The sequence below is a fragment of the Mastigoproctus giganteus genome, chromosome 6, assembly GCF_048544385.1.
Source record: "Mastigoproctus giganteus isolate SK-2022 chromosome 6, ASM4854438v1, whole genome shotgun sequence".
NCBI lineage: Eukaryota > Metazoa > Arthropoda > Arachnida > Uropygi > Thelyphonidae > Mastigoproctus > Mastigoproctus giganteus.
Window position 1 is genome coordinate 124,041,964 of NC_143580.1, and position 27,029 is coordinate 124,068,992.

Here is a 27,029-nt window from a genome sequence, read left to right on the forward strand (position 1 = left end):
AAATCAAATGAAAGAGCAAATAAAAACATCAAAACCAATAAAAATTAAATAGGAAATAAGCATTATATTACTGGAATTCTATTTGATACAATAATAATTTTTCCTTGTATTTTTTTGGTTTGTTTTGAAGATTAACATTTTGTTTATGATAATGCTCATTATATAAATCACAAATAGTGTAAATATTTAAAAAAAAAAACGTTACTATGAAAGCCTGAAATACACTAAATCCTAGGATTTAAAAGTTTGTCTTTCTAAAAACTAGAAATTCCGACGTTTACCACAAGCTTACCTACACGAACTGGTAAATATTAGAATTTACCAGTTCGTGTTGGTAAAAGTGCAAAATATCAAAAAAAAAAAAAAAAAAACGTTCCATATCAATGGTTCATTCACATTTCCATTTTTAAACAAGAGCATACAAAAGATATATCTCTTATCACAGCAAGGTTTTTAGGGTAACATATTCATTATCAACTTTTGTCAGAGGCAAAAGTTGATATTGTAAAGTAGATATCATTTTTTAAGGGTACAAAAGGTGATATTGTTGTACACGTTAGCACTAAATAACATTAAGAATAGATCTCCAGAATTAACAAGTACAGGGTAATGCTGAAAAAAAAAGTAGCGAGTTAGGGTTAAATTTGAAAGTGTCTGCAATTGTACCCAGACACAATAGGAGAGAGTATATGATGAGAGCCTTGTCAATCAATTTGGCCCTGGAGAGATTGTGCAAGGCTCATGGGGTAGAATCTTTCTCAGTGTGGTCTGTACTTTTTAACAGGAGAGACTGATTCTACAGGGATGGTGTACACTTAAATAGAAAGGGTGCAAGATTGCTGATGCTAATGAGCAGTGTTAGGTGGCTTGGAAAACTGCTAGCTTGGGGGATTCACAACTAATACATTAACAGTAGCCACAGGCAGAAATGAAAGTGATTCTTGTAATGCTTCTATTGGAATGAGCAGCAGCCTGGATAGCAAGGTGGTGGGGATTTCAAGAACTGCTGGAAGTTATCGTGGAAGTAAATACGTGGGCTGTGTTAGAGTAACTAAGGATAAGAACAAGTGCATGTATACTTCCATGTACAGCAATGCTAGGAGTACAGTAAATAAATTTGATGAAGTTTAAGTGCTGGTCAAGACATCAAAGACAGATACTGTTGGAATATCAGAGATGTGGTGTCACACAGATATAAGGAATGCAGAATTGGAATTTAAGGAGTATAATGTTTACAGAAAGGACAGACAGGATAGGAAGGGAGGAGGGGTTATGCTGTTAGTTAAGAAACACATAAAATCTAAGGCAGTGCATCCAGTTAACATGGGTGGACAGTGTGATGTTGAGTCAGTTTGGTGTGACATAAGCACTGGGAAAAGGGGCTCCAAACTGGTGAGTATGGGCTTGGCACACCCAGGGTCCTGAGCTGGATATCATCATTCTTCTCTTTCTTGGTGATTCCCTCCTCTCTCTCTCTGGGTAACTCAAATTTTTTTTTGGCTGGTGCAGCATAAGCCTCGGGCTTCCTTGCACCATATGGCTAATAATAATAATAACAATAATAAAACACTTTTGAGAGCAGAAGTGTCTTATAGGCCTAATGACTCTGATGAGTACAACAAATAACTGTACAGAGAAATAGAGTGTGCCAGTTAATCAGAATGCTTTATAATGGGGGAATTTAACTTCCTAGATATTGAGTGGAACTTGTTGATTGGTCACTTGCACACTAGCACGACTTTGTAAGTTTATTGGATGATTGTGATATAAAGCAGTATGTCTTAGAGGAAGCCAGAGGGAGTAATACTCTTGATCTGATTATCAGCAGTGATTATTCATGCATTAAGAATCTGCAGATAAAGGAATGACTAGGTAGCAGTGATTATAGTGTACTGATGTGGGATTTTCTTAAAGATGTAATTATCACCAGGGGTAAAGCGAATTGTTTTTGCTTTCATGAAGGTGACTATGGCAGTCTCAGACAGTTTTTAAATTCTCTACAGTGCAGCCAACTGATGATGCTACCAACAGTAAATTCTAAATTGGAACTATTCAAGGAAATAATCTTGGAAGCTACTAGGTTGTTTCGTAACAAATAAGAAATACTATTCAAGGTTTGGGCCTAAATGGATGTCAGATGAACTAAAGAGACTCGTGGCAGAGAAGAAAAATGTATGGTATGCTTTTAAATTATGAGGTAACATAGAAGCCTATGATAGATATAACCTGGTCTGTAACCAGGTCACAAAGGAGATTAGGCAAGCGAAGGCAGATTATGAGAAATCTTTGGCAAAGGATGCAAAGAAAAACAGCAAAGACTTCTTTATTTATGTAAGCTCCAGAAGGAAGAGGATGAATCAAATTGGTTCACTTGATATTGATGGTTTGATTGTTGATGATCCTGCTCAGATAGCTGACAGACTGAATGAGTATTTTGCATCTACATTTGCACGAAGAATTCTGTAGGGAAGTGGAGAAAAGAAGCTAACAGGGAGTTAAATGATTTTGTAGTAACTGAGAGCAAAGTGGAGCAGAAATTGTTGAAGTTAAAAATAAGAAAGGCACTTGGGGTTGATGGGATCTATCCAGTTATAGAAAAGGAGGCAGCAAAGGAAATAAGCAAACCCTTAGCTAGGGCCAGCTTTAGGGTAAGGCTGAGTAGGCACTGGCCTCGGGTGCCATGGTTTAGGAGATGCCAATGCCACCTCCTCTCCTCCAAAAGACAAAGCAAATTTAGAAGACAGATTAATTTCTCAAGACAATTAACGAATTTCATTAATAAATGAGCAATTTTTGTAAATAAATTGTAACACATTCTTATCAACCTGGCTACTGGCCACCAAGTATTGTTTAGACTTTGTGGCCAGTTGCCAGCTTATAGAAATATTAGTTTCCACGCTTATAGAAATATTAGTAAATAGATAGTTGCGACATATTCAGCAGAATATGTCAAATATAAATATATATCAGTCTGATTTTATTTTAGTGTTGGTGAATTTATTTTACATTTTATAAATTGTGGATCCTTTGATCCTTGCGTATGACATTTTGAAACTGACCAGTGCATTGGGAGGAACTCTTCCTCTAATTAGTGTTTATCCCATGGTATTCAAAGAGGGGAATAAACAATGATCAGGTCACTCCAAAGCCTGAAGTTTTGTTAAATTTATGGTTCTGAAGTTCCTTTGCCATTTACACAACAACAGTCTACCCTTGTCTATTGTTGTTTTGCTATAAAGCCAACAGGCCCTGGACTTTGTTGCTGGCCATGAATAATACATTATATAATGCTTTTATATGTATCTGTTCTGTTTTCGTTTGTGGTGGGAAAATTTGTTGCAAAGTTAGTTGAAGGAGTTACTGGATGAACAAGAGTGGGAAACTAAACAAAAAAAATTCACCAATCACAGAGATTTTCATTTGCTTTATTGGCAGAGAACAAAAGTTCTGCAGCTGTTATCAGGCATCATGTACTATTTTGTGATTCTACATTTTAAAGTTTCTCAGAGCATGAAAAAAATTTACCCATTACCACCATTCTTTTCTAATTTGTGATAGAAAGGCTGAAGATGTAAGTGAATTTATTATTCCAGTTTTCATTAATTTATATGATGGACCATTCACGAACTATGAATGATCCATGCCATTGGCAACTGTCAAATGTTATTTAGTTTTGAAACTAATACATTGCTGTAGATTTATTTATTATTATTATTTTTTTTTTTTTACTATTCTTTGCATTTTGTTACATCACAGAATGATTTGTAATTTTATTACTCTAACGTTAGTAAATTTTTTTTTATTGAAATTTGTTGAAGGATCACTTACAGATCAGAGAAACATATAATATGAATTTCAAAAAGTTATTTTTCTTGGCAGCGCCTTTTCTTTTTTTCCTTTTGCACTCAGTGAACAATGAATGCGCACCTCTGATATGCATTGATTTGATTTATGTGTGCAATGCAATGCCAACTTTGTAGTGATTCTGTAATAAGTGATTTTATTATTCCATGGTTTCGTCTTTATAATCTGGTACACCTTCCCATTGATCATTATGAGTAGCAGTGATGACATGCCTAGCCTGCTATGGTTAGTTTTAGGGCGTTTATCCCCACCTTGCTGCTGATTTAAAATCAGAATACAAGTTCCTGATTTTAAAACAGTGTAAAGAGGAGAGGGGAATAAACATTCTAACTAAAACTAACCATTGCGTGTAAGGCATGTCAATCACTGCTACTGGCAATGATCAATTGGAAGGGGTACCAGATTGTAAAGGCTAATCATTCCATGTAAATGAATTTATTATTCCAGTTTTCATAACATTATTAGCATTAGTTGAGGCATATGATACAAGAAAGCAAGCTTATGCAGCATCAGCCAAAAACAAAGCCTCCCATTTCATCCAACCTTCACTCCAAATGCCTGTCTAGCTCAGCCTTAAATTAATTTAAGCTACCAATTCCCACAATTAATTCCAGGGGCTCACATCTGGTGAGTATGGGCTTGACACACCAGGGGTCCTGAGCTGTATATCATCATTCTTCTCTTTCTTGGTGATTCCCTTCTACTTCTGACTCTCTCTCTCTCTCTCTCTCTCTCTCTCTCTCTCTCTCTCTCTCTCTCTCTCTCTCTCTCTCCCCCCCCTCTCTCACACAGGTAATTCAGACATTTTTTTTTTTGGCTGGTGCAGCATAAGCCTCAGGCTTCCTTGCCCCATATGGCTAATAATAATAATAATAATAATAATAATAATAACAAGAGATGGAAGTCTATTCTAGCAATCAACTACCCTCTGGATAAAGGCAAACTTCCACACATCTATTCTAAAACTGTCTTTCCTCAATTTGATTCTATGCCTCCTCAGGTTCATAATCTGAGCAAGTGGAAGAATCTCATCAGCATTGAGCTTGCTCAACCCATTAAGGCCTTATACACCTCAAATCAGATCACCTCACAGGTGCCTAGTCTCCAGGCCCTGCATTTGCAGAACTTAAGCTTTTTTTGGTAAGGGCACCCCTTTGTTCCCGTCACCAATCTTGTTGCCCTTCTTTGTACTGATTCTAGCAACTCTACATCCTTCCTAAAATGAGGCTTCCAGACTTGTACACAGTACTGAAGGTGTGGCTTGACCATTGCCTTGTGCAATGCCTCCTTGGCTTTGGCTTGTGGCTTGACCAACACCTCCTTGTCCCTGCTAGCAAAATTCTTATATATCATTGACAAGACTTCATAACCTGCTCTGGCAGCCTATCTGCACTGCTCAGCAAACTTCATATCTGACTGCAGAATTATCCCCAAGTCCTTTTCACTCTCCACTTCCCTGAGTGTAGTATCACACAGTTGGTACATTTCTCTTGGGTTTCTGCTATCCATATGCAGTACTTTGCATTTGTCAATGTTAAACTTCAGTTGCCACTTCTCAGCCAATTTGCCCAACTTATCTAGATCCTGTTTCAGTAGCATACTCTCTTCACTGTTATTAACAATCCTGCCAACTTTTGTATCATCTGCAAACCTGGACTTGATTCACAAATTGTGAATGGTCTATGATGGTGAATGGTCTAAACTTGGATTCACAAATTATGAATGGTCTATGATGTCAGCGATCTTCAAACATTGTACAGTTTGTGATACTAATATATGTTACTCATTCCTGTAGATGGATTTTATTTATTTTTTTTTTCTTGCTTTGATTTGCATTTTATTACAATTTGAGAGAACGATTTGTAATTTTAGTACTCTGATGTCAGTAATTTTTTTTTATTGAAAATTTGTTGCTGGATTGTTTAGAGATCAGAGAAAGATATTACAATATGAATTCCATAGTGATTTAGGCAATTAACTTAATAAACTATATTATTAATTTCACATGGTATATGACTGGTATTAATTATAGTAATAATATTAGCATTATGATGGAAGAAAGTAAGGTTATACAGTATCAACCAAAAAAAAAATGCGACATCAGCGGAAAAAAAAAAAAATCTCCCATTTTACCCCTCCGTTTGTTCCAAATACCTGTCCAGCTAAGCCTTAAATTTATTTAGGCTATAAACTTCCACAACAAGGGATGGAAGTCTGTTCCACCAACTTACTGGCTAAAGGCAAACTTCCGCACATAGATCCTGCATCTGTCTTTCCTCAATTTGAATTTATGCCCTCTAAGGTGATTATTCTGAGAAGAGGAAGAATCCCATCAGCATTGAGCATGCTCAAACCATTCAAGGCTTTATGCACCTCAATCAGATCACCTCGAAGGTGCCTAGTCTCCAGACACTGTAATTTGCAAAGCTTAAGCCTTTCTTCTTAAGAGCAACCCTTTGTTCCATTCACTAATCTTGTTGCCCTTCTCTGTACTCATTCCAACAGCTTTACATCCTTTTTAAAACGAGGCCTCCAGATCTGTATACAGTACTCAAGGCCAGACCATTGTGTTATACAAGGGGATAAGCACCTAATTATCCCTGCTAGAAAAATTCCTGTATATCATTGACAAGACACCATGTGCTACTCTTGTAGACCGTCTGCACTGCTCAGAAAACTTCATATCTGCCCGCATAATTACCCACAGGTCCTTTTCATTCTCTACCACTGTCAGTGTAGTACAACAGAGTTGATACGTTGCTTTGGGGTTACTGCTTCCCATAAGTAGTACTTTACATTTGTCAATTTTAAACTTCATTTGCCACCTATCAGCCCATCTGCTGAACTTTTCTAGATGCTGTTCAAGCGGCATACTGTCATTAGTGTCCTTAACAACCACGCCAACCTTCGTATCATCTGCAAACTTGGATATTAAGCTTGATATATCATCATCAATATCATTTATAAATACAGAAAACAATAATGGACCCAACATCGAACCCTGAGGGACTCCACTAATAACATTAGTCCACAATGAGTAGTGTCCATTGATTACCACTCTCTGTCTTCTCTCAATCAACCATCCCTTTATCCATAGCAGCAGTTTGCTGCCAATGCCAAACTGCTCCAATTTGTGAAGCAACCTTCCATGTGCTACAGTATCAAAAGCCTTTCTACGATCAAAATATATATTAAAGTTATTCCCTGCATCCAGTTCCTTTGTGACCACATCAAAGTACCCAATCAAATTGGTCAGGCAAGACTTTTCCTTAACTAAACCATGCTGTGTCCGAACTATAACTGAAGTCTTGTCTAGATGATCCTGCAGTGCTTCTTTAACCAGTGTCTCCATTAATTTTCCTGGCACAGAAGTTAAACTAACAGGTCTATAATTACTGGTGTTGCCCTTTGATCTTCCTTTCTGAATTGGGCTCACATTTGCACATCTCCAGTCTATGGGTGCCTCCCCTGAGTCCAAAGAAGCTCTCATAATTATGGCTAAGGGTTTGCTTACTTTATTTGCTGCCTCCTTTAATATAACTGGATGATCCCATTCAGCCCGGGTGCCATTTTTTTGTTTATCTTCAACAATTTCTCCTCCACTTTCCTCTCAGTTATTATAAAATCATCTAGCTCACTGCCAGAGTTTAATTCACCTCTGGCACTCCCCTCCCTGAATAACTCCTCATGTGTGAATGTAGATGCAAAATACTCATTTAGTTTGTTAGCCATCTGAGCAAGATCATCAATAGTTGAACCATCAATATCCAGTTGATCAATCTGATTCATCCCTTTTCTTCTAGAGTTTACGTAGGTAAAGAACTCTTTGCTGTTTTTCTTTGCATCCTTTGCCAAAGGTTTCTCATAATCTGCCTTTGCCTGCCTAATCTCCTTTGTGACTTGGTTACAGACCAGCTTATGTCTATCATAGGCTTCCATGTAACCCATTAATCTATATGTATCCCATACATTTTTCTTCTCTGACATATGTCTCATTAGTTCATCTGACATCCATTTAGGCCTAAAACTTGAAAAATATTTCTTAGTTTGTATGTAAAGCCTAGTAGCTTCCAAGAGAAATTCTTTGAATGCTTCCAATTTTGAATTTGCTGTTGGTAACATCATCAGTTGGTCCCACTGTATAGAATTTAAAGACTGTCTCAGACAACCGTAGTTGCCTTTACGAAAGCAAAAACCCTTCCCTTCACCCCTGATGGTAGTTACTTCTTTCAGTAAATCCCACTTCAGCACACTGTGATCACTGCCACCTAGTGGTTTGTTTATCTGCAGATTCTTATTGCATGAAGAATCACTACTGGTAATCAGATCAAGAGCATTACTCCCTCTAGTTGCCTCTCGAACATGCTGATGTAGAAAACAATCATCCAATAAATCCACAAAAGCCTTGCTAGTGTGTGTGACCAACCTACAAATTCCAGTCAATATCTTTGAAATTAAAATCCTCCATTATAACTCTCTGATTTACTGGCCCACTCTATTTCCCTGTAGAGTTTCTTATTATACTCATCAGCATCATTAGGCCCATAACACACTCCTATTCTCAATTTTGACCTCCCAATGCTTATGTAACACCAAACTGACTTGACACTGCACCGTCCAGCAATGTCGATTAGTTTCACTTTCTTGGATTTTATTTGTTTCTTAACTATTAGCATAACCCCTCCTCCCTTCCTATCCTGTCTATCCTTTCTGTGCACATTGTACTCCCCAAATTCCAGTTCTGCATTCCTTATATCTGTGTGACACCACTTCTCTAATATCCCAACAATATCTTCCTTTGATGTTTTGAGCAATACCTCAAATTCATCAAATTTATTTACCAAACTCCTAGCATTGGTGTATATGCAAGTATACATGCACCTGTTTCTATTCTTAGTTACCCTAACACTACCCATGTGTTTTCTTGTACCGCAATGACTCCCAGCAATCTCTGAAATACTCTGCATCTTGTTTTCAAGGCTGCTGCTCATTCCAATAGAAGCAGTGTAAGATTCACTTTCACCTCTGCCAGTGGCTACCGTTAATCTATTAGTCCTTGTACCCCCCTAAGCTAGCAGATTTCGGACCCACCTAACACTGCCTCGATAGCATCAGCAAGTATTCTTGCACTCTTTCTGTTTAAGTGTATCCCATCCCTGTAGAAGCAGTCTCTCCTGTTAACAAATATAGACCAGACTGAAAAAAATTCTACCCCTTGAGCCGTGCACAATCTTTCCAGGACCGAATTGATCGACAAGGCTTTCATCATATACTCGCTCATATCGTGTCTGGGTAGAATTGCAGATACTTTCAATTTCAACCCTAATTCACAGGTTTTTTTCAACAGTGATCTGTACTTGTTAAGTCATTGCACCTATCTCCCACCCTTAATATCATTAGTGCCAACGTGTACAACAATATCACCTTTTGTGCCCTTAAAAGATGATATCCGCTCTGCAACATCATCAACCTTTGCCCCTGGCAGACATACCTTGGTCCCAAATGTTTGTCTAGTTCAGCCTTAAATTTATTTAAGTTGTCAACTTCCACAACAACAGATGGAACAGCAGCAATCAGCTACCCGCTGGCCAAAGGTAAACTTCCGCACATCTATTCTACAACTGTCTTTCCTCAGTTTGAAACTATGCACCCTCAGGTTCTAGGTCTGAGCAAGCGGAAGTATCCCGTCAGCATTGAGCCTCATCAAACCATTTAAGGCCTTATACGTCTCAATCAGATCACCTCGCAGGTACCTAGTCTCCAGATGCTGCAACTTCCAGAACTTAAGCCTTTCTTCGTAAGTGCATCCCTTTGTTCCTCTCACCAATCTTGTTGCCCTTCTCTGTAGTCGTTCTAAGAACTCTACATCCTTCCTAAAATGAGGCCTCTAGACCTGTATGCAGTATTCAAGGTGTGGCCTGACCATTGCTTTATACAAAGGGATAATCACCTCCTTGCCTCTGCTAGCAAAATTCTTATATATCATATAGGAACCAAGACCTCCTCTGGCAACCTGTCTGCACTGCTCAGAGAACTTCATAGCTGACTGCACAATTACCCCCAGGTCTTTTTCCTTCTTCACCTCCCTGAGTGTAGTACCACACAACTGGTATGTTTCTCTTGGGTTACTGCTACCCATATGCAGTACTTTTCATTTGTCAATGTTAAACTTCAGTTGCTACTTCTCAGCCCATCTGCCTAACTTTTCTAGATCCTGTTGCAGTAGCATACTGTCTTTACTGTTGTTAACAACCCTGCCAGCCTTCATGTCATATTCAAACTTGGAAATTAATCCTGATATGCCTTAATCAATATCATTGATAAATATAGAAAACAATAGTGGCCCAGCACTGAACCCTGGGGGACTTTTTGGATTTAACTACAACATAACAACATAGATTAAAGGAATTTACAACTAGTTACATTTGATAAGAATACTATAATTACCATGTGTATTTGAATTGCAATTAACTCAAACACTTTTACTAGCTTACTTCTGCATTTTTTGCTCAGTATGTCAGGCCTGATTGTAATATAATTATCTAATATTCATGGGTATTATTGGAACTATACATTTTTACATTTTCAGTTCTTGAAAATTCTTTGAACTTATGCTTTTCTGAGTTGTGTTAATTAAATGACATTAATTTGTTTCAGCAACTGGTGCTAACAATCCCACCCAGTACAATGCCTGCACGACACCGTAACAGGGGAACTGGTCTGTGCAGCTGTTTCGGTAACAATGAGCCTCCCGAAATCACCTACCATGTGGTGGAAAATGGAGGTGTGGTCAACCTACAACCACATTTGCTCACGCCCACCCAACCAATGCCTGATGAAGAGGAACTTAATGCAAAGTTTGCTGAGCTAGTTGTAAGTATTGGAAAGAACTTTCAGTTCAGAAAGTCTCATTTCTGAACCAAATAAGATTGTTTACAGATTATTTTCAATTCTGAAAACAAAGTATAAAAACAGTACCAACTAGATTATAATTAAGTTTAAAAGAAGAAGTTCAAAACATTGTTTTTTCCTGACTAAATAATATAAAAAGAAAAACAAAAGAAAAAAGAAAAATTTCATCAATAAAATTCACTGCTATTTCACTCCTAATCAAATTTTATAGCGATGAGTTTAATTCTAGAATATAAAAGGAAAAATAGACATATTTGTATTTACAAACAATTAGCCCCAGATTAAAAAAATTTTTCAGGGATATAAAATTTTAGCTTATTATTGTATAATTAACTGCAGAGAGTAAACTGATGTCATTCCTTTCAAATCCATAAGGATTTTTTGTTGTAAAAAAACATTTCTTCATACTTTGTTTACTTATTTCAGTCCTGCAAACTATTACCTATAAATTGCTGGAGCGTTTCAAGCAATAGTGCTTAAGCTTTATGCCACAACTCCAGTATTAACTGAAATTATTTTCTGATCTCTACTTAAAAGCTTACAGCCATTATATGATGATGGTTCAAATATAAATACTTTTTTTTTTTTTATATAAATTTTATTGGTACTATGTATCAATAATACAAACATCATCATTTCTGGAGATAATCTTTCATTTTTCTAAATGCATCTGCATTTAGAAAACTTCCAAATAAAGTTTAGATATCTTCCAAATGCCTTTTTTTCAGAAGCTTTGTGTTACTCATAGAACTAGAATTGAGAACCAGAACTCTTTTAAAGGGTGAAACTAGAGGCATAATAAGGTTGGGCAAGTGGAGCACTTGTCCCAAATGTATCAAAAGCCAGGGACACAAATATGTAGGATTTAAAAATAATATAATGCTGTATATTTATTTATTTATTGTTACTTTAACCTTGAAATAGTAAAAAATGGGTGAGTGCAGCACACATTTTACAGCATTTTATTATTTATTTAATCATTGTTAATTTATAATTATTTCTTTATGGGGAAGAGTGAGGAGGCACACATAGTTTTATTTTGCCCCAGAATGCCTAGTTTACATACTGGTTGGAACACATGATGACGACGACATCTGCATAGATTTTTGATGTCCCCAAAATTCACACTGTTTCTGTGTGTACTTTTAATGTTAATTCAAAAAATCCAAACTTAGATGTTTTCTTAGATGCACTTTCCATGCATACGCAATTTGCAGACTTTGGGACTGACGGGTATAGATGTGCTCAGACATATTTAAACATGTCAAGACCTGCAAGTCAGGCAGCTTTATAAATCTGTGAAGCATTTTTTCTCCATTTAGTTGTTTTCTGGTGCAGTTGTGTTAATTGGTATCATTTTCTAATGTCATTTTCATATTCCGTCTTTGACAATGGGCAATTCATGGTTTTGTGAACAATCAAAATATATTTTGTTACATGTATGGTAAATACACTGTGGCAAACCAAAGGCAGGATACAGCATCATTTGTGAAATATGTATATGCTGCATATTTTGGAATTAAATTAGGCAATCAAGATAAAAGTTGAGTCCATATAGAGTGTGATCTACATGTAGAGGGCTAACAATTGTGGAAATGTTGTAAAAAGAAATCCATGACATTTGCCATTCCCATTGTGTGGAGGGAACCTCAAGATGTTATTAATACTTTTGTTCTGTAAATGTGGGTCCCCCACATTTCCACAGTTGTAAGCTCTTTAGTTTGTGAAGGGGAATGCTGCAATTGTGGAAACGTGGTAAAAACAAAGCCATGACTTTACTTTTGCCATTGCCATGGTTTGGAGGGAATCTTTGGATCATATTAATGACTGCTACTTTTGTTCTGTCAATGTAGCAGGTTATAATATGAAGAACATGCAGTGCATTGTGTACTGCAACAATACTTTAATGTTTCCAAGAATCTACTGGCTCCAGGAATGGTCCTTTCATAGTACAGACATTGTGAAAGATAATTGGTTTCCCATTTTTCCAAAGAAGGCTCAATGATATATTGCAATGGTATTTCTGTATGAACGTTTTTGTAATTTTTCTACCAACCAACAGAGTGGAGACTATTTATTGACTCCTCAAAGCAAAGCCTCAAAGGAGTTCTCCTCCAAAATGGAAACAAGTATATGGTCATTCACCACACTTAAAAGAATGCTATGAAAATGTTAAGATTCTTTTAGAAAAAAATCAGTATAAGAATCATGGTTGACTGGTGTATGGCAGTTTTAAAAGTTATCAGCCTGCTACTTGGCCAACAACTTGGTTACACAAAATGCCCTGCTTTCTGTGTGAATGGGATAGTTGGACAAGAAGTGAACTTTGGAAAAGGAAAGTGTGGCCATCAAGACAGCCCCTAACACCAGATTCAAAAAACATTAAAGAGCCAGTAATATAAAGAAAGAGCCACTAGTAGAGTGAAAGCTTTCAGGTTGTCCAAGCCCCAAATAAAGGAAATAGTTTCAAGTATGTCTGCACTAAATTCCCATGGCTTACACATGAAAAAATCAAAGCAGGAATTTTTGTTGGACCTCAATCAGCATGCTGCTACTAGACTCTATGAACCAAAGTAAAAGAGACACTGGACTGGCTTTAAAAATGTAATATGCAATTTTTTGGGAAACAATAAATGAGATGATCATAAGTGACATGCTGGAGAAGTTCAGAAAACTATTATTAAAATTTAAGAAGCTTAAGTAAAGAGCAGGGGGAAGTTACCATCAGGGCATAAAAGAAATGTAAAAAAAATATCAAGGGGGTGGAATGTCACCACGATGGCTAAGTACTGCTGGATACTAAAAAAAGGAACAGATGCTGAAACAAGCTGCCTGAGGAAGTTGAAAAAGGTACAAGTTTAAGCCAGTCTAGTGTATAAGAAATCCACTTTTTAGCCATCTATGCTTGAGGAGGATGTAGTCATTGATATTTATGTTTTTGCTTATTTTTATTGATATTTTATATAAAAATAACCTATTCATAAAATCTGTAAAAATACAAAATTAACCAGAAGCACCTCTTTCACCAATATTTTCACTTTTTTTTTTATTTGTAAAAAATTCTGACATGATAGAACAAATTTCAAGTAACTTTTGAAGATAACATTAAAATTGTAGTTCAGATTACTTATCAGCAGTAAAACATCAGAGAACTTTTAAAAATACACACAGGTGTAAACAAAAGGTGCTAAGTTCAGAATATGCGGAAGTAAGGAAACACTTTCATATCCTTCGGGCTATTCACTGTCATTGCAGCTCTGTGAAGCACAGCATTATCCTAGTGAAATTATCTGTACAACTGCCTAGCTTTATCCTTCAATAACTAGTGATTAGCTGAAGAGGCAGTTTTTGAGCATGCAAAATATTTTATATGCATCCCCTCCCCCGCTCCCAACATATGAAATTCAGTAAAGTTTAGGAAAGGACCATGGAAAGTAAAATGTGAAGCATCTAAGCTATCATCTTCATCTGCAAAAACTCTATTTGAAATACCAGCAGACTCTATACAATCCTTTTTTTGGGATAATTCTAGAATATGGAAAATGGCATTAAATCATAGTCATTTTACTTATATAGTGGTGCATTATAGCCTAAGTTGATGATGCACCAACAAATTTAACAACTTATATAGTGCCAAAAAACTTGGTGCAGTTGTGTTATTTTTATATGAATCTTTGCACATCATATAGAATATTTCTATGTCAATTTGAGTAAATTAGTGTTCTGAAACTTTTTTGATGCTGACACATTATATACATCCCAAAAATAATTTTACATGACATCTAGAAAATTTTGTAATTAGCATTAGTAGAGGCATATGATGCAGGAAAGCAAGCTTATACACCATCAGCCTAAAAAAAAAAAAAACCCTTCTCATTTCATCCATCCATTCACTCCAAATGTTTGTCTAGTTCTGCCTCGAACTTATTCAAGTTGTTGACCTCCACTACAACAGATGGAAGTATGCTTCAACTATCAACCACCCACTGGCTAAAGGAAAATTTCTGCACATCTATTCTACAACTGTCTTTCCTCAATTTGAATCTATGCCCCCTTAGGTTCTTAATCTGAGCAAGAGAAAGAATCCCATCAGCATTGAGCTTGCTCAAACCATTCAAGGCCTTATAGATCTCAATTAGATCATCTTGCAGGTGCCTAGTCTCCAGATGCTGCAATTTGCAGAACTTAAGCTTTTCTTGGTAACAGCAACCCTTTGTTCAACTCACCAATCTCGTTGCCCTTCTCTGTACTCATTCCAGCAGCTCTACATCCTTCCTAAAATGAGGCCTCCAGACTTGTACACAGTACTCAAGGAGTGGCCTGATCATTGCCTTATACACGGGGACAAGTACATCCTTATCCCTGCTAGAAAAATTCCCGTATATCATTGACCAGACACCATGAGCTACTCTTGCAGCCTGTCTGCACTGTTCAGAAAACTTCATATCTGACTGCACAATTACCCCCAGGTCCTTTTCATTCTCCACTACCCTGAGTGTAGTACTACCCAGTTGGTACGTTACTCTGTGGTTGCTGCTACCCATATGCAGTACCTCTCAGCCCATCTACTCAACTTTTCCAGATCCTGTTGCAGTAGTGTACTATCATTGTTGTCATTAACAACCCTGTCAACTTTTGTATCATTTGCCAACTTAGACATTAACCCTTATATGCCTTCATCAATATCATTGATAAATACAGAAAACAACAATGGGCATCCTACCTTTTTTTGTTCATTATTTTTAAGTTGATGGTGATAGCACTCAATATCCTTTGTTTTGGGTCAAAACATGCAAGAGAGAAATCTGCAATACAAAACACAAGTTTAACCATGCTATCTGAAATTGATTATGTCAGTTATTAGCTTTTAAAAAGAAAGGATGTGTCCAGGGTTCAGTGGCCACCAAAGTGGCCACTGAACCCTGGACACATGGAGTACATGAAGAAATAAATGTAAATTTTTAATTATAATTGTATTTTTATGGATCAATTAGATAATTATAAATATTTTTATAAAATATATATATTTTTTATAAATAATTATAAATAAATATTTTTATTAATCAACTAAATAATTGTATTTTAATGGATTAATTACAGCAATATGTATGCAGTGAAAAGAAATCTGAACAAAACCAATGTTGATACAATGCCAAAATTAAGGGTATCACCAAATTTGGATTTTCACAACATCCACTTTGGAAAGCTCTGGTGCAGACATTGGCCATCAGTCTAAGTGTAATTTTTAATCACTTAACCTTTCAATAGTTGGATGAAGGAAAACTGTCACTGTACTTGTTTTTCATGAGTCTGTCAGATCCATGTTACATTCTTATTTATTAAATTTAATGAAATTTTTTTTCTTTTTCTTTTTCTGTGATTAATAGAAGTGAAAAGTAAATAAAAAACTAAATTACCTTGTAAGGTGGAATGGTAGTAGTAGTAGTAGTGGCGGCATGTAATCCAAGAAAGCAAGTGTATGAGCTTATGCAGCATCAGCCAAAAAAACACACACCATTCCCTCCAAATGCCTGTCCAGTTTCTCCTTAAATTTATTCAACCTATATGCAGACCTGTACGCGGTACTCAAGGCGTGGCCTGACCATTGCCTTATACAGAGGGACAATCACCTCCTTTTCCCTGCCAGCAAAATTCCTATATATCATTGACAAAACCCCATGACCTGCCCTGGCAGCCTGTCTGCATGGTAAGTTATGTAAAGTCATAGTCTTTCAAAGCAGCAGCAACTTTCACAGCAGTGATAAGGAGGCGATTATTCCATTGTATAAGGTGATAGTCAGGCCAATTTTGAGTACTGTATATAGGTCTGAAGGTCTCATTTTAGGAAGAATGCTTTTTCTTTTTTTTTTTGCATCATTTGCCACTACCAATATTAATACTAAATGTGAGAAATGTGAGCCCTTTAATTCAGAATAGGATAAAGCAGAAGTTTATTGCAAAAGTTTACAAGATGTGTATACACTATAGAAAAATATAGCAAGTGAAACTAGAGCCACCAGAAATTGATAAAGAATGGAATGGAACTGGAAATTGTATTCAAAATATAGAAACAAGCAAAAGGGAATGCAGAAAGTAAAGATCATTGATTACTGCAGCATAAAAATAGCAGTGTTAATGAAGTTATAATATCATGTAAAAAAAATTACAAAGAGAGAGCATTACTTTTAAGTAATCTGACCAAACAGGATCAATAAATTTATTCCTATCAAAGAATGTTAGAAATAATATTTATAAGTTAACAATGGGCCATGCAGTTTTTGTGTCAGCATGCAGGCTTGATTGTGTAATATGTGTACTTGCATCCAAGTATATTACTAGAGGATCACAGCCAGCATATTTTGTTGAGAATTCAGACAGATTTTTTTTTTTTTTTTTTGATTTGGTAATTGTTGGCGCATCGGCTTCTGTGGCCATATTGCACCTCCCAAGGTTTTTGCAGTACTTTGATCCAAGCCCGAGGCGGGAATCGAACCCGCGACCTTTGGGTTGCCGGGCAGGTACTTGACCCACTCGGCTAGCCCGGTCGGCAATTCAGACAGAGCCATCTACCATTATATATAATCAGAGAGGAAACCAATTACCTAACTGCAAAAATTGGAAGGCACACCAATTATGAGATGAAAGCTTGTTTAGAAAAAAGCTTTGAATGAAGAAGGAAGCTTTGAATTCTAAGCCTTACTTAGATTGAAAATTATTCCAAACACAGTTAAAAACCTTAGTGTATGTGAGAGCCTGCTGAATTTTTCTTTTTCATGGAACCTGTCCAGATGAGTAACATAAGTGCTGACAGCATCAATATTGGCAATTGTTAATCAGCTATAATATTTCAAGACAGGATAACCTTTGTTGGTTGTTCAATTTCTCCATTACTTTGAAAAGGGTTGCCATAAGTGCAACAGAACAAAAATTAGTATCAGGGATTTGTGTAAAAAAATTATTAGCTAAGAAATAACATTTAATAACAATAATAAATATATTTTTAAGTTATCACATGGCCTGCATTCATCTTGCTTTTTTACTTCCTTTGACTATTACTATTATACTTCTGCATTTTCTAATTGACTTACATTTCTTGATTATAGGATGAATTGGATCTAACAGCAGCAAAACAAGAGATTATGTTTAACCTTCCCCTAGAAAAGAAATGGCAACTTTATCTAAGTAAGAAAATGGTAAGGATCACAACAAATCTTGTAACATAAGCAATTCAAATTTGAATATTTTGGTGCTAACAAATTTGCAATCAACCAAAAGAAAAGTTTTAGGTTCAGTAGAATCTCTCTCTCTCTCTCTCTCTCTCTCTCTCTCTCTCTCTCTCTCTCTCTCTCTCTCTCTCACACACACACACACACACACACACACACACACACACACACACACACACACACACACACACACACACACACACACACACACACACACACACACTTTGTATGGAATCATGGATTGCCAAACACAGAAAAGATTTTACTACGGATAGCATTATTGTGTTATGTGTTCTGTGTGAAAAGAACATTCCAAGCAAGAAAAAAATTCCAGATCAAACATGTGAAAACAGCAAAAAAAATTTCAGAGCAGTCACTTTTAACCAAGCCATGTACTCAACAGAAGAGAAAAGTGATTTTTCAAGGGATTTGTGTCTTGTACTGGTAAGCAGCAATATTCCTTTTAGTAAGTTAAACAATAGAGTCTAAGCAATTTTTGAAGGTATCAATCAAATAAATACTTTGTATCAATTTTTGTAAATCAAAATATTATTTTGATTACAATCAATGTTATCAAACAAAATATTCCAGATTAATCTACCTTAATGCTATTTATGATGATGTTATTTGCAAAATTTGTCAAGATATTAGAGAAAACTACACTTGGATGTTCGCCGACGAATGACAGACATTTGTGGCCTCTATATTGCACATTTTATATGTGGAAAATTAGATGCACAACCATCGCTACTGTATTTATTTGCTTGTAAGGCTCTTGAAAAGGTGAATTACTCTATAAAGTAGCAAGATTTTGTAATGATCCTTTGCAGATATTATGGGCCAGAATTGACCCACAGTGAAAGAGTCCCGCATTTCTAGTAGTGATACTGCTTCGTATATGGTAAAAGCTGCTTCTGCATTACAAGTTTTCTATCCAAATCTGATCCATGTTACTTGTTTAAAAATGGCTTATATAGGTTGGCAGAGGTAATTCGGGAGAATTTTGGTGAAATTACAAACTTATTTCTAGTATAAAAAAGATTTTGTCAAAAGAGACTTCAAGAATAGCAACCTACAGAAATATGCTACCTACTCTTCCTCTCTTACCTGATCCTGTTCTCGTGGTTACAAGCAGCATCATTTTATGCTAAAAATTTTGATTCTATTAAAATAACTTAATTCCATGGACAGTACATATTCAGCAGCTATTGGTGGTGCTAAGGCAATGTTTTCTGATTCTTTAGTTAGAACATATTTGTTGCTCATCCAGACACATTTCAGCTGGTTACCCAGTTGTATAACCTAGCTTTAAATGTTGGGACTTTCTTTGAGCAGCACAATTGGAGAGATGGAAAAGGTTTGATTGCAAATTCAACTGTGCCTGGAGGTCTAGGGGAAGAAATAAGAAGAAAATACAATAATGTTTTAAAAAAGAACTCAGGATTTCATACCTTAAAGAAAATGGATGGATTTATAAATGGGAAAGGAAATGAACTTCCATTTCAATTAGAGGCTTAAAAAGCTCACATTTTTAAATACAGCCCAGTCACATCCATAGAAGTAGAAAGGTTATTCTCTGCATATAAAATGATCTTGGATGATAAACACAACAAATATATAATGGACCACTTTGTAAAATATATTATTATGTACTGGAACAAAAATTATTCCAGGTGTGAGTTTGAAAGAGAAAACCTTTAAAAACGATGTTAAAACTTTTCATAAATGGTTTTATTACTTTAAGATGATGACTACAAAAAAATTGTGATTCAATTAATTATGATACTTCTTGGGCATATATTTGTTGTATTTTTTGATTGGTTAATGTATTGATTTGTGTTTTACGAATATATTAATAGGCTTAGTGTTGTTCGTTAGAATATTTTTTAAAATTTAGCTAGTGACTTTGTAAGTTACAGCTTGCTACTCTTACCACTATCGTATTGGTGTTTTGGCTGGAATATCGTAGTTAGAAGAATAGTAGGTTTTTAATTGTAATATATAAGTATTTGAAGGTTTTAATCACTTTTTCGGCATATATCCTTTTTATGTAGCTAAAGATAAAACTAATTTAGCATTGTGATCGTTACAGTATAGCGTAACTTAATAACGTATATCTTGAATTTAATAACTAAGGTACACGTATTGCTGCATTAGCTTAGTATAGTATTGTATAGTATAGTAAATTAAATTAATTAAATTTATTAACTGCATTAGGCTTTGGCCTTTGTATTTTTTGGTATTACTGCATTAGCTTAGTATAGTATTGTATAGTCAAGTATAGTATAGTAAATTAAATCAATTAAATTTATTAACTGTATTAATTTTCACTGTAAATTAATTAAATCATATTTAAGTGGAAATCATGCCCCAGACTAGAGCAGCAACCCCGGGGGCTCACATCTGGTGAGTATGGGCTTGGCACACCGGGTCTTGTGCTGGATATCATCATTCTTCTCTTTCTTGGTGATTCCCTTCTAATTTTAACTCTCTCTCTCTCTCTCTCTCAGGGTTACTCGGGAACTTTTTTTTTCCTTGGTGCAGCATAAGCCTCAGGCTTCCTTGCATCATATGGATATTAATAATAATAATAAAGGAACGTGCACAAAGCAGTGGCTCATAGGAGAACCGAAGGCGGCGATTCTCCAATGCAGCACAGCCTAAAGAAATGTGCAACTTACAATATGTTTCAAAACCTTTCTGGGTTGTTTGTTGTTATTTGTTTTTTTAGGAGCATTAGCAACTAAGGCCATACTGCTCCGGGATATGCGGTGGTCATTCCCTGACCTTTCCGCATCCTCCGTATTTGGTGGTGACGGGTTCGAACCCCGGTCTAATCAAGAAGCTTGTGCTATGCACTGCTGCTCCTTCCCACCTGGCTACGGAGGCGCCACCTTTCTGGGATGACATATGATGTTGCTAAGGGCGGATGCCTTTGTGTGTGCTCGATATAAGCAGTGTGAAGAAATTAGGTGCCAACTCAGCATTGTTATGGGCCTTTATGAGAGCTTGAAGGACAGGGTAGATGCCCTTGAAGGTCTTACATTGGGGGACCCATCAAGCTCTCAACTGCCCACATCAATGCCAGAGCTTGCACTTGATCATCCGGCAACCTTCAGGGCAGAATGCCCTGAAGGTTGCCGGATGATCAAGTAGTTATTGTCAGTGACTCTATTGTCAGGGAGATAGGAAATATATTGGGCAAAAAGGATAGGTAGAATAGGACCAGGGTATGTCTGCCAGGTGGCACAAGTTGATGATGATGTAGAGCAGCAGATATCATCTTTTAAGGGCACAAGGGATGATATTGTTGTACACATCGGCACTAAAGACATTAAGAATAGGAGATCTGTGGACTTACTTAACAAGTACAGGTCAATTTGAAAAAAAGTCTCGAGTTACGATTAAATTTGAAAGAATCTGCAATTCTGTGGAGACATGATAAGAGGGAGTATATGATGACAACCTTGTCAATCAATTAGTCCCTAGAGAGATTGTGCAAGGCTCATGGGGTAGAATTATTCTCAGCATGGTCTGTGCTTGTTAACAGGAGAGATTGTTTCTACAGGGATGGGACACACTTAAATAGAAAGGGTGCAAGAATATTTGCTGATGCTATCGAGGCAGTGTTAGGTGGGTCGGAAAACTGCTAGCTTGGGGGGATTCACAGACTCATAGATTAACAGTAGCCAGGCAGAGGCAAAAGTGATTTTTGCACTGCTTCTATTGAAATGAGCAAGTGTCTGCAAAGTGAGGTACTGGAGATTTCAAGAGCTGCTGGGAATCATCATGGAACAAGTAAATACATGGGTTGTGTTAGGGTAACTAAGAGTAAGAATAGGTTTATGTATACTTGCATGTACACCAATGCTAGGAGTATATTAAATAAATTTGATAAATCTGACGTGCTGGTTAAGACATCAAAAGCAGATATTTTTGGAATATCAGACATGTGGTGCCACACAGATATAAGCAGTGCAGAATTGGAATTTGAGGAGTACAATGTGTACAGAAAGGATAGACAGGACAGGAAGGGAGGAAGCGTTATGCTGTTAGTTAAGAAACACGTAAAATCCAAGAAAGTGCAATGTTGGGTCAGTATGGTGACATAAGCATTGTGAAAGGGTAAATGAGAGTAGGTGTGTTTGTGGGCCTAATGAATCTGATGAGTCTAATGAGCAATTGGGCAGAGAAACAGAGTGGGCCAGTAATTCAGATTATGTTATAATGGGGGATTTTAACTTTCCAGATATTGACTGGAACGTTTGGGTTGGTCACTCACACACTAGCAAGAATTTTGTGGATTTATTAGATGACTGTTTTCTTCAGCAACATATCCGAGGGGCAACCAGAGGGTGTAATGCTCTTGATCTGATTATCAGCAGTGATTCTTCATGCATTTAGTTAAGTGATCACAGGCAGTGATCACAGTGTACAGATGTGGGATTTACTTAAAGATGAGATTTGCTTTCATAAAGGTGGCTATAGTGGTCTCAGAGAGTTTTTAAATTCAATACAATGGGATCAACTGATGATGTTACCAACAGTGAATTCTAAATGGGAGGTCTTCGGGGAATTAATCTTGGAGGGTACTAGGATTTTCGTAGCAACTAAGAAATACATGTTCAAGGTTTAGGCCTAAATGGATATCAGATGAATTAATGCAGCTCGTGACAGAAAAGAAAACTACATGGGATGCATATAAATTATCAGGCGACACAGAAGCCTATGGCAGATATAAGCTAGTCTGTAATCAACTCACAAAGGAGATTAGGCAAGCAAAGGCAGATTATGAGATATCTTTGGCAAAAGATGCAAAGAAAAACAGCAACGAGTTCTTTACTTATGTAAACTTTAGAAGGAAAGTGATGAATCAGATTGGTCCACTTAATATAGATGGTTTGACTATTGATGATCATGCTCAGGTAGCTGATAAACTGAATGAGTATTTTGCATCTACATTCACACATGAGGAGTTATTCAAGGAGGGGGAATGCCAGAAGTTTATCAAATTCTAACAGCAAGCTGCATGATTTTGTAATAACTGAGAGCAAAGTGGAGGAGAAATTGTTGAAGTTAAACATAAGGAAGGCACCTGGGGTGGATGGGATCTATCCAGTTATATTAAAGGAGGCAGCAAAGGAAGTAAGCAAACCGTTACCCATAATGAAATCTTCCTTGGACTCTGGAGAGGGCCCCCATGGACTGGAGATGTGTAAATCTGTTCCCGATTCACAAAGGGGGGGGGGTTCAAAGGGTGACATGAATAATTATAGGCATGTTAGTTTTATTTCTGTTCCAGGGAAAATAATGGAGTCACTGTTTAAAGAAGCGATGCAGGATCATCTAGAGAAGACTGCAGTTATAGTTCAGATACAGCATGGGTTTGTTAAGGGGGGGAAAAAAGTCTTGTCTGACTAATTTGGTTGGATACTACGATCTGGTGACAAAGGAATTGAATGTAAAGAATAATTTTGATCATAGACTTGGATTTTTGGAAAGCTTTTGATACCATGGCATGTCGAAGACTACTGTACAAATTGGAGCAGCATGGCATTAAGGGTAAGTTGCTACAATGGATAAAAGGATGGTTCAGTGGGAGAAGACAGAGTGGTTATCAATGGATACTGCTCTTCATGGTGTGCATTATAGCCTTAGTCGCTAATGCGCCAATAAAACCCAAGCAAGCAAGCTCTTCATGGACTAATGTTATTAGTGGAGTCCCTCAGAGTTCGGTGTTGGGCCCATTGCTGTTTTCAGTTTTTATCAATAAAAAATTGATGATGGTATACCAGGGTTAATATCTAAGTTTTCAAACAATACAAAGGTTGGCAGGGTTGTTAATGACAGTAATGATAGTATACTACTGCAACAGGATCTGGAAAAGTTGAGCAGGTGGGCAACTGAAATTTAACATTGATAAATGTAAGTACTTCTTATGTGTAGCAGTAACCCCAGAGAACCGTATCAACTGGGTGGTACTACACTTAGGGTTGTGGAGAATGAAAAGGATCTGGTGATAATTGTGCAGTCAGATATGAAGTTTTCTGAACAATGCAAAAAAGGCTGCATGAGTAGCTCATGGTGTCTTGTAAATGATGTACAGGAATTTTGCTAACAGGGATAAGGGGGTGATGGCCCCCTTGCATAAGGAAATGGTCAGGCCACACCTTGAGTACTGTATACAGCTCTGGAGGCCTCATTTTAGGAAGGGTGTAGAGCTGCTGGAAGAGTACAGAAAAGGGCAACAAGATTGGTGAGTGGAACAAAATGATGGTGTTATCAAGCTTAAGTTCTGCAAATTGCAGCTTCTGAAGACTAGGTACCTTCAAGGTGATCTAATTTGAGGTGTATAAGGCCTTGAAAGGATTGAGCAAGCTGAATGCTAATGGGATTCTTCCCCTTGCTCAGATTACTCACCTGAGGGGGCATAAATTCAAATTGAGGAAAGAAAATTGTAGAAGGGATGTACAGAAATTCGCCTCTAGCCAGCAGGTGGTTGATAGCTGCAACCAACTTCCATCTGTTGTACTGGAGGTCACAACTTAAATAAGTTCAAGGCAGAACTAGACAAACATTTAGAGTGAATGGATGAGTGAAAAATGGGAAGGTGTTTTTTATTTTTTGGCTGATGCTATATAAGCTTGCTTTCTTTCATCATATGCCCTACTAAGGCTAATGCTAATAAATGAGTAATAAATGCAAAAATTGTAGTGCATATATTAGCATTTTGGTGCATATTTTAGTATATTTTAGTGCATATTTGACCTGTTTTATAGTGCATATAATATAATCCAATGTCTAATTATAATATTGCATGTGGATTCCATATAATTCACACTGAAGTTAAGATATGACTATAGTAGGGCAGCTAGCAGACTGTATCCAGCCATTTGGCCTTTTAATTCTGCTCATAGTGCTGTTGTGAACTTAACCTATATCTACTTTCACTTTTAACTTATTCATGTAAGACTGATTGAGTTTTGTAACTTTGTGCTAAGCTAACATTGTTATCATATCGCCAACCTATTTATTTATTGTTTTTATTTCATATTTCATACAAAACTAGTCAAAATTCAATTATACTTTTAAAATTTAAAAATTTTTATCTTTTAAATATTAACATTTATTAAGCTTTTACAAAACACCAATGATTATTTTAAATTTGTAAAGCATAACATTTTATTAATAAAATTCAAATTTAAAAATATATTATCAATAAAAATATATTACCAATAAAATGTAAAACCTAAAATAAGTCAAACAGGCTTATTATTAACAATAATATTATTAATAATAATAATAATAATAATGAAGAAGAAGGGATGCAAGGAGCAATTGACCATTGATGCGGCAGCTATGGAGCAAGCCTATAAGAAGCAACCTTTACACAGCCTATGTCGACTACTGTAAGGTTGTCAATTCTGTGCTCCATAGCTGACTGATAGAGATGTTGAAGGTCTGCAAAGTCAACCTAATAATGACAAACTTCCTAGAAGTAACCATGGAAAAATGGAGGACCATCATCAAGATCGGGAACAACACAACTAAAAAGATCCCCATCAGGAAAGGAGAGAAATCTTCTAGCAGGATGTCCTGAGCTCACTGTGGTTCTGTCTAGCACTCAACCTGTTATCTGCCATGGTCAATACCAGCAAGTATAGCTATACCCTTAAAGAAGGGAGGAAGAACCTGTACACCTTCTCTCACCTGATATACATTACCTATGCAGCAACTTCAACAGCTTCTCTGGATCACCAAAGAGTTCAGCACTGACATCAGGATGGAATTTGGATAGACAAATGCAAGATGTATGGATTTCATCAAGGAAATCCAGTCAGCTAACATTATCAAATGGCAGAAGCAGAGACCTAAAAATACCTGGGGATGGTGAAGGCTCAACAGCTAGAGCACAAGATCAAGGTCTGTCTGACCAAGAAATACTATCAGAGACTCAGAAACCTGCAAAAAAGCAAAGCTAAATGGAGGGAAAACAGTTAAATCCATAAGCACCTATACAGTCTCAGTACTAACATATTCCTTCAGGATCACAGAATGGACTAACACTAACCTGGAGATCATGAAAAGGGCAATGATGATGAAGCTGTCAACACCATCTGAAGGTGACCATGAAGAGACTGACCATAGCCTGGAGAGAAGAAAGGGGTCTGACAGACCTTACTGAACAACAGAATAAAGTGATTGAGAACTGGAAGGATTACTTCCAGAAAAATATTGCACTGATCAAGGCCACAAGGAAGACAAAGCAGCATACCTTGTTCAACCTCAATGAGGAGAACCCACCCATAGAGAAGAAATAGATGAGAAAAGAAGGCATTCCATGGCAGATACTACATAGAGAAGGCTTCCAACAAATGGCTCACCATGGGACAGTCTTCAGGGAAGAGCATCCCACTGGTGCACCATTGTAATAAAGCATGAAAAATGATAAAACATGGTAAATCAACTAGGAACAATGAACACCAGGAATTAAAGAAAATATATCACCAAGGAGACTTTGGAGTAACAGATGATATGTTGTTGATGTTACCTTGCCCCAGAAACAATCTATCACATCACTGTAGGATGCAAGGTGATCATCTAGATGAAGTACACTCACAGACATGACCAGGTTGCCAGGATAATACATCAGAAACAAGAAAAGAAATACCAGTTGATCACAGAAAGTATACAGAGTCACAAGTACGTAAGGTACTTGTGATATGATATATATTCAGGTAATATAGAATAATATGGTATACAAACCTTAGCGAAAAAGAAACCCAGGCTGTACTACAGACCTTTACCTACACTGTATTGGGACTGTGCCATAAGACTGGAGATGATCCCACACAACAGACAAGACATAACTCATCAACAAGAAGGAAATGGCTACCTACCTAATAGTGGTGCCCAACACCAGCAACCTCCAGAAAACTTATGAGGAAAAGATCAGGAAGTACACAGAGCTAAGACAGGAAGTCAAAGAAATGTGGCATATGAAATAAGTAATGACCATCCTAATCA

General features: G+C 36.7%; 1 protein-coding gene across 3 annotated transcripts in view; it reads left to right on the plus strand.

Annotated features, from left to right (window-relative positions):
- Positions 1–27,029, plus strand: part of LOC150084557 (disheveled-associated activator of morphogenesis 2-like) — a 575,048-nt gene that overhangs the window by 187,033 nt on the left and 360,986 nt on the right. For all 3 annotated transcript variants that reach the window (XM_090375315.1, XM_090375314.1, XM_090375316.1), the window contains exons 2-3: positions 10,522–10,737; positions 17,880–17,969. In XM_090375315.1, the coding sequence (XP_090231441.1) occupies positions 10,552–10,737; positions 17,880–17,969 (276 nt within the window). In that variant the 5' untranslated portion in view covers positions 10,522–10,551. The remainder of the gene's footprint in view (positions 1–10,521; positions 10,738–17,879; positions 17,970–27,029) is intronic.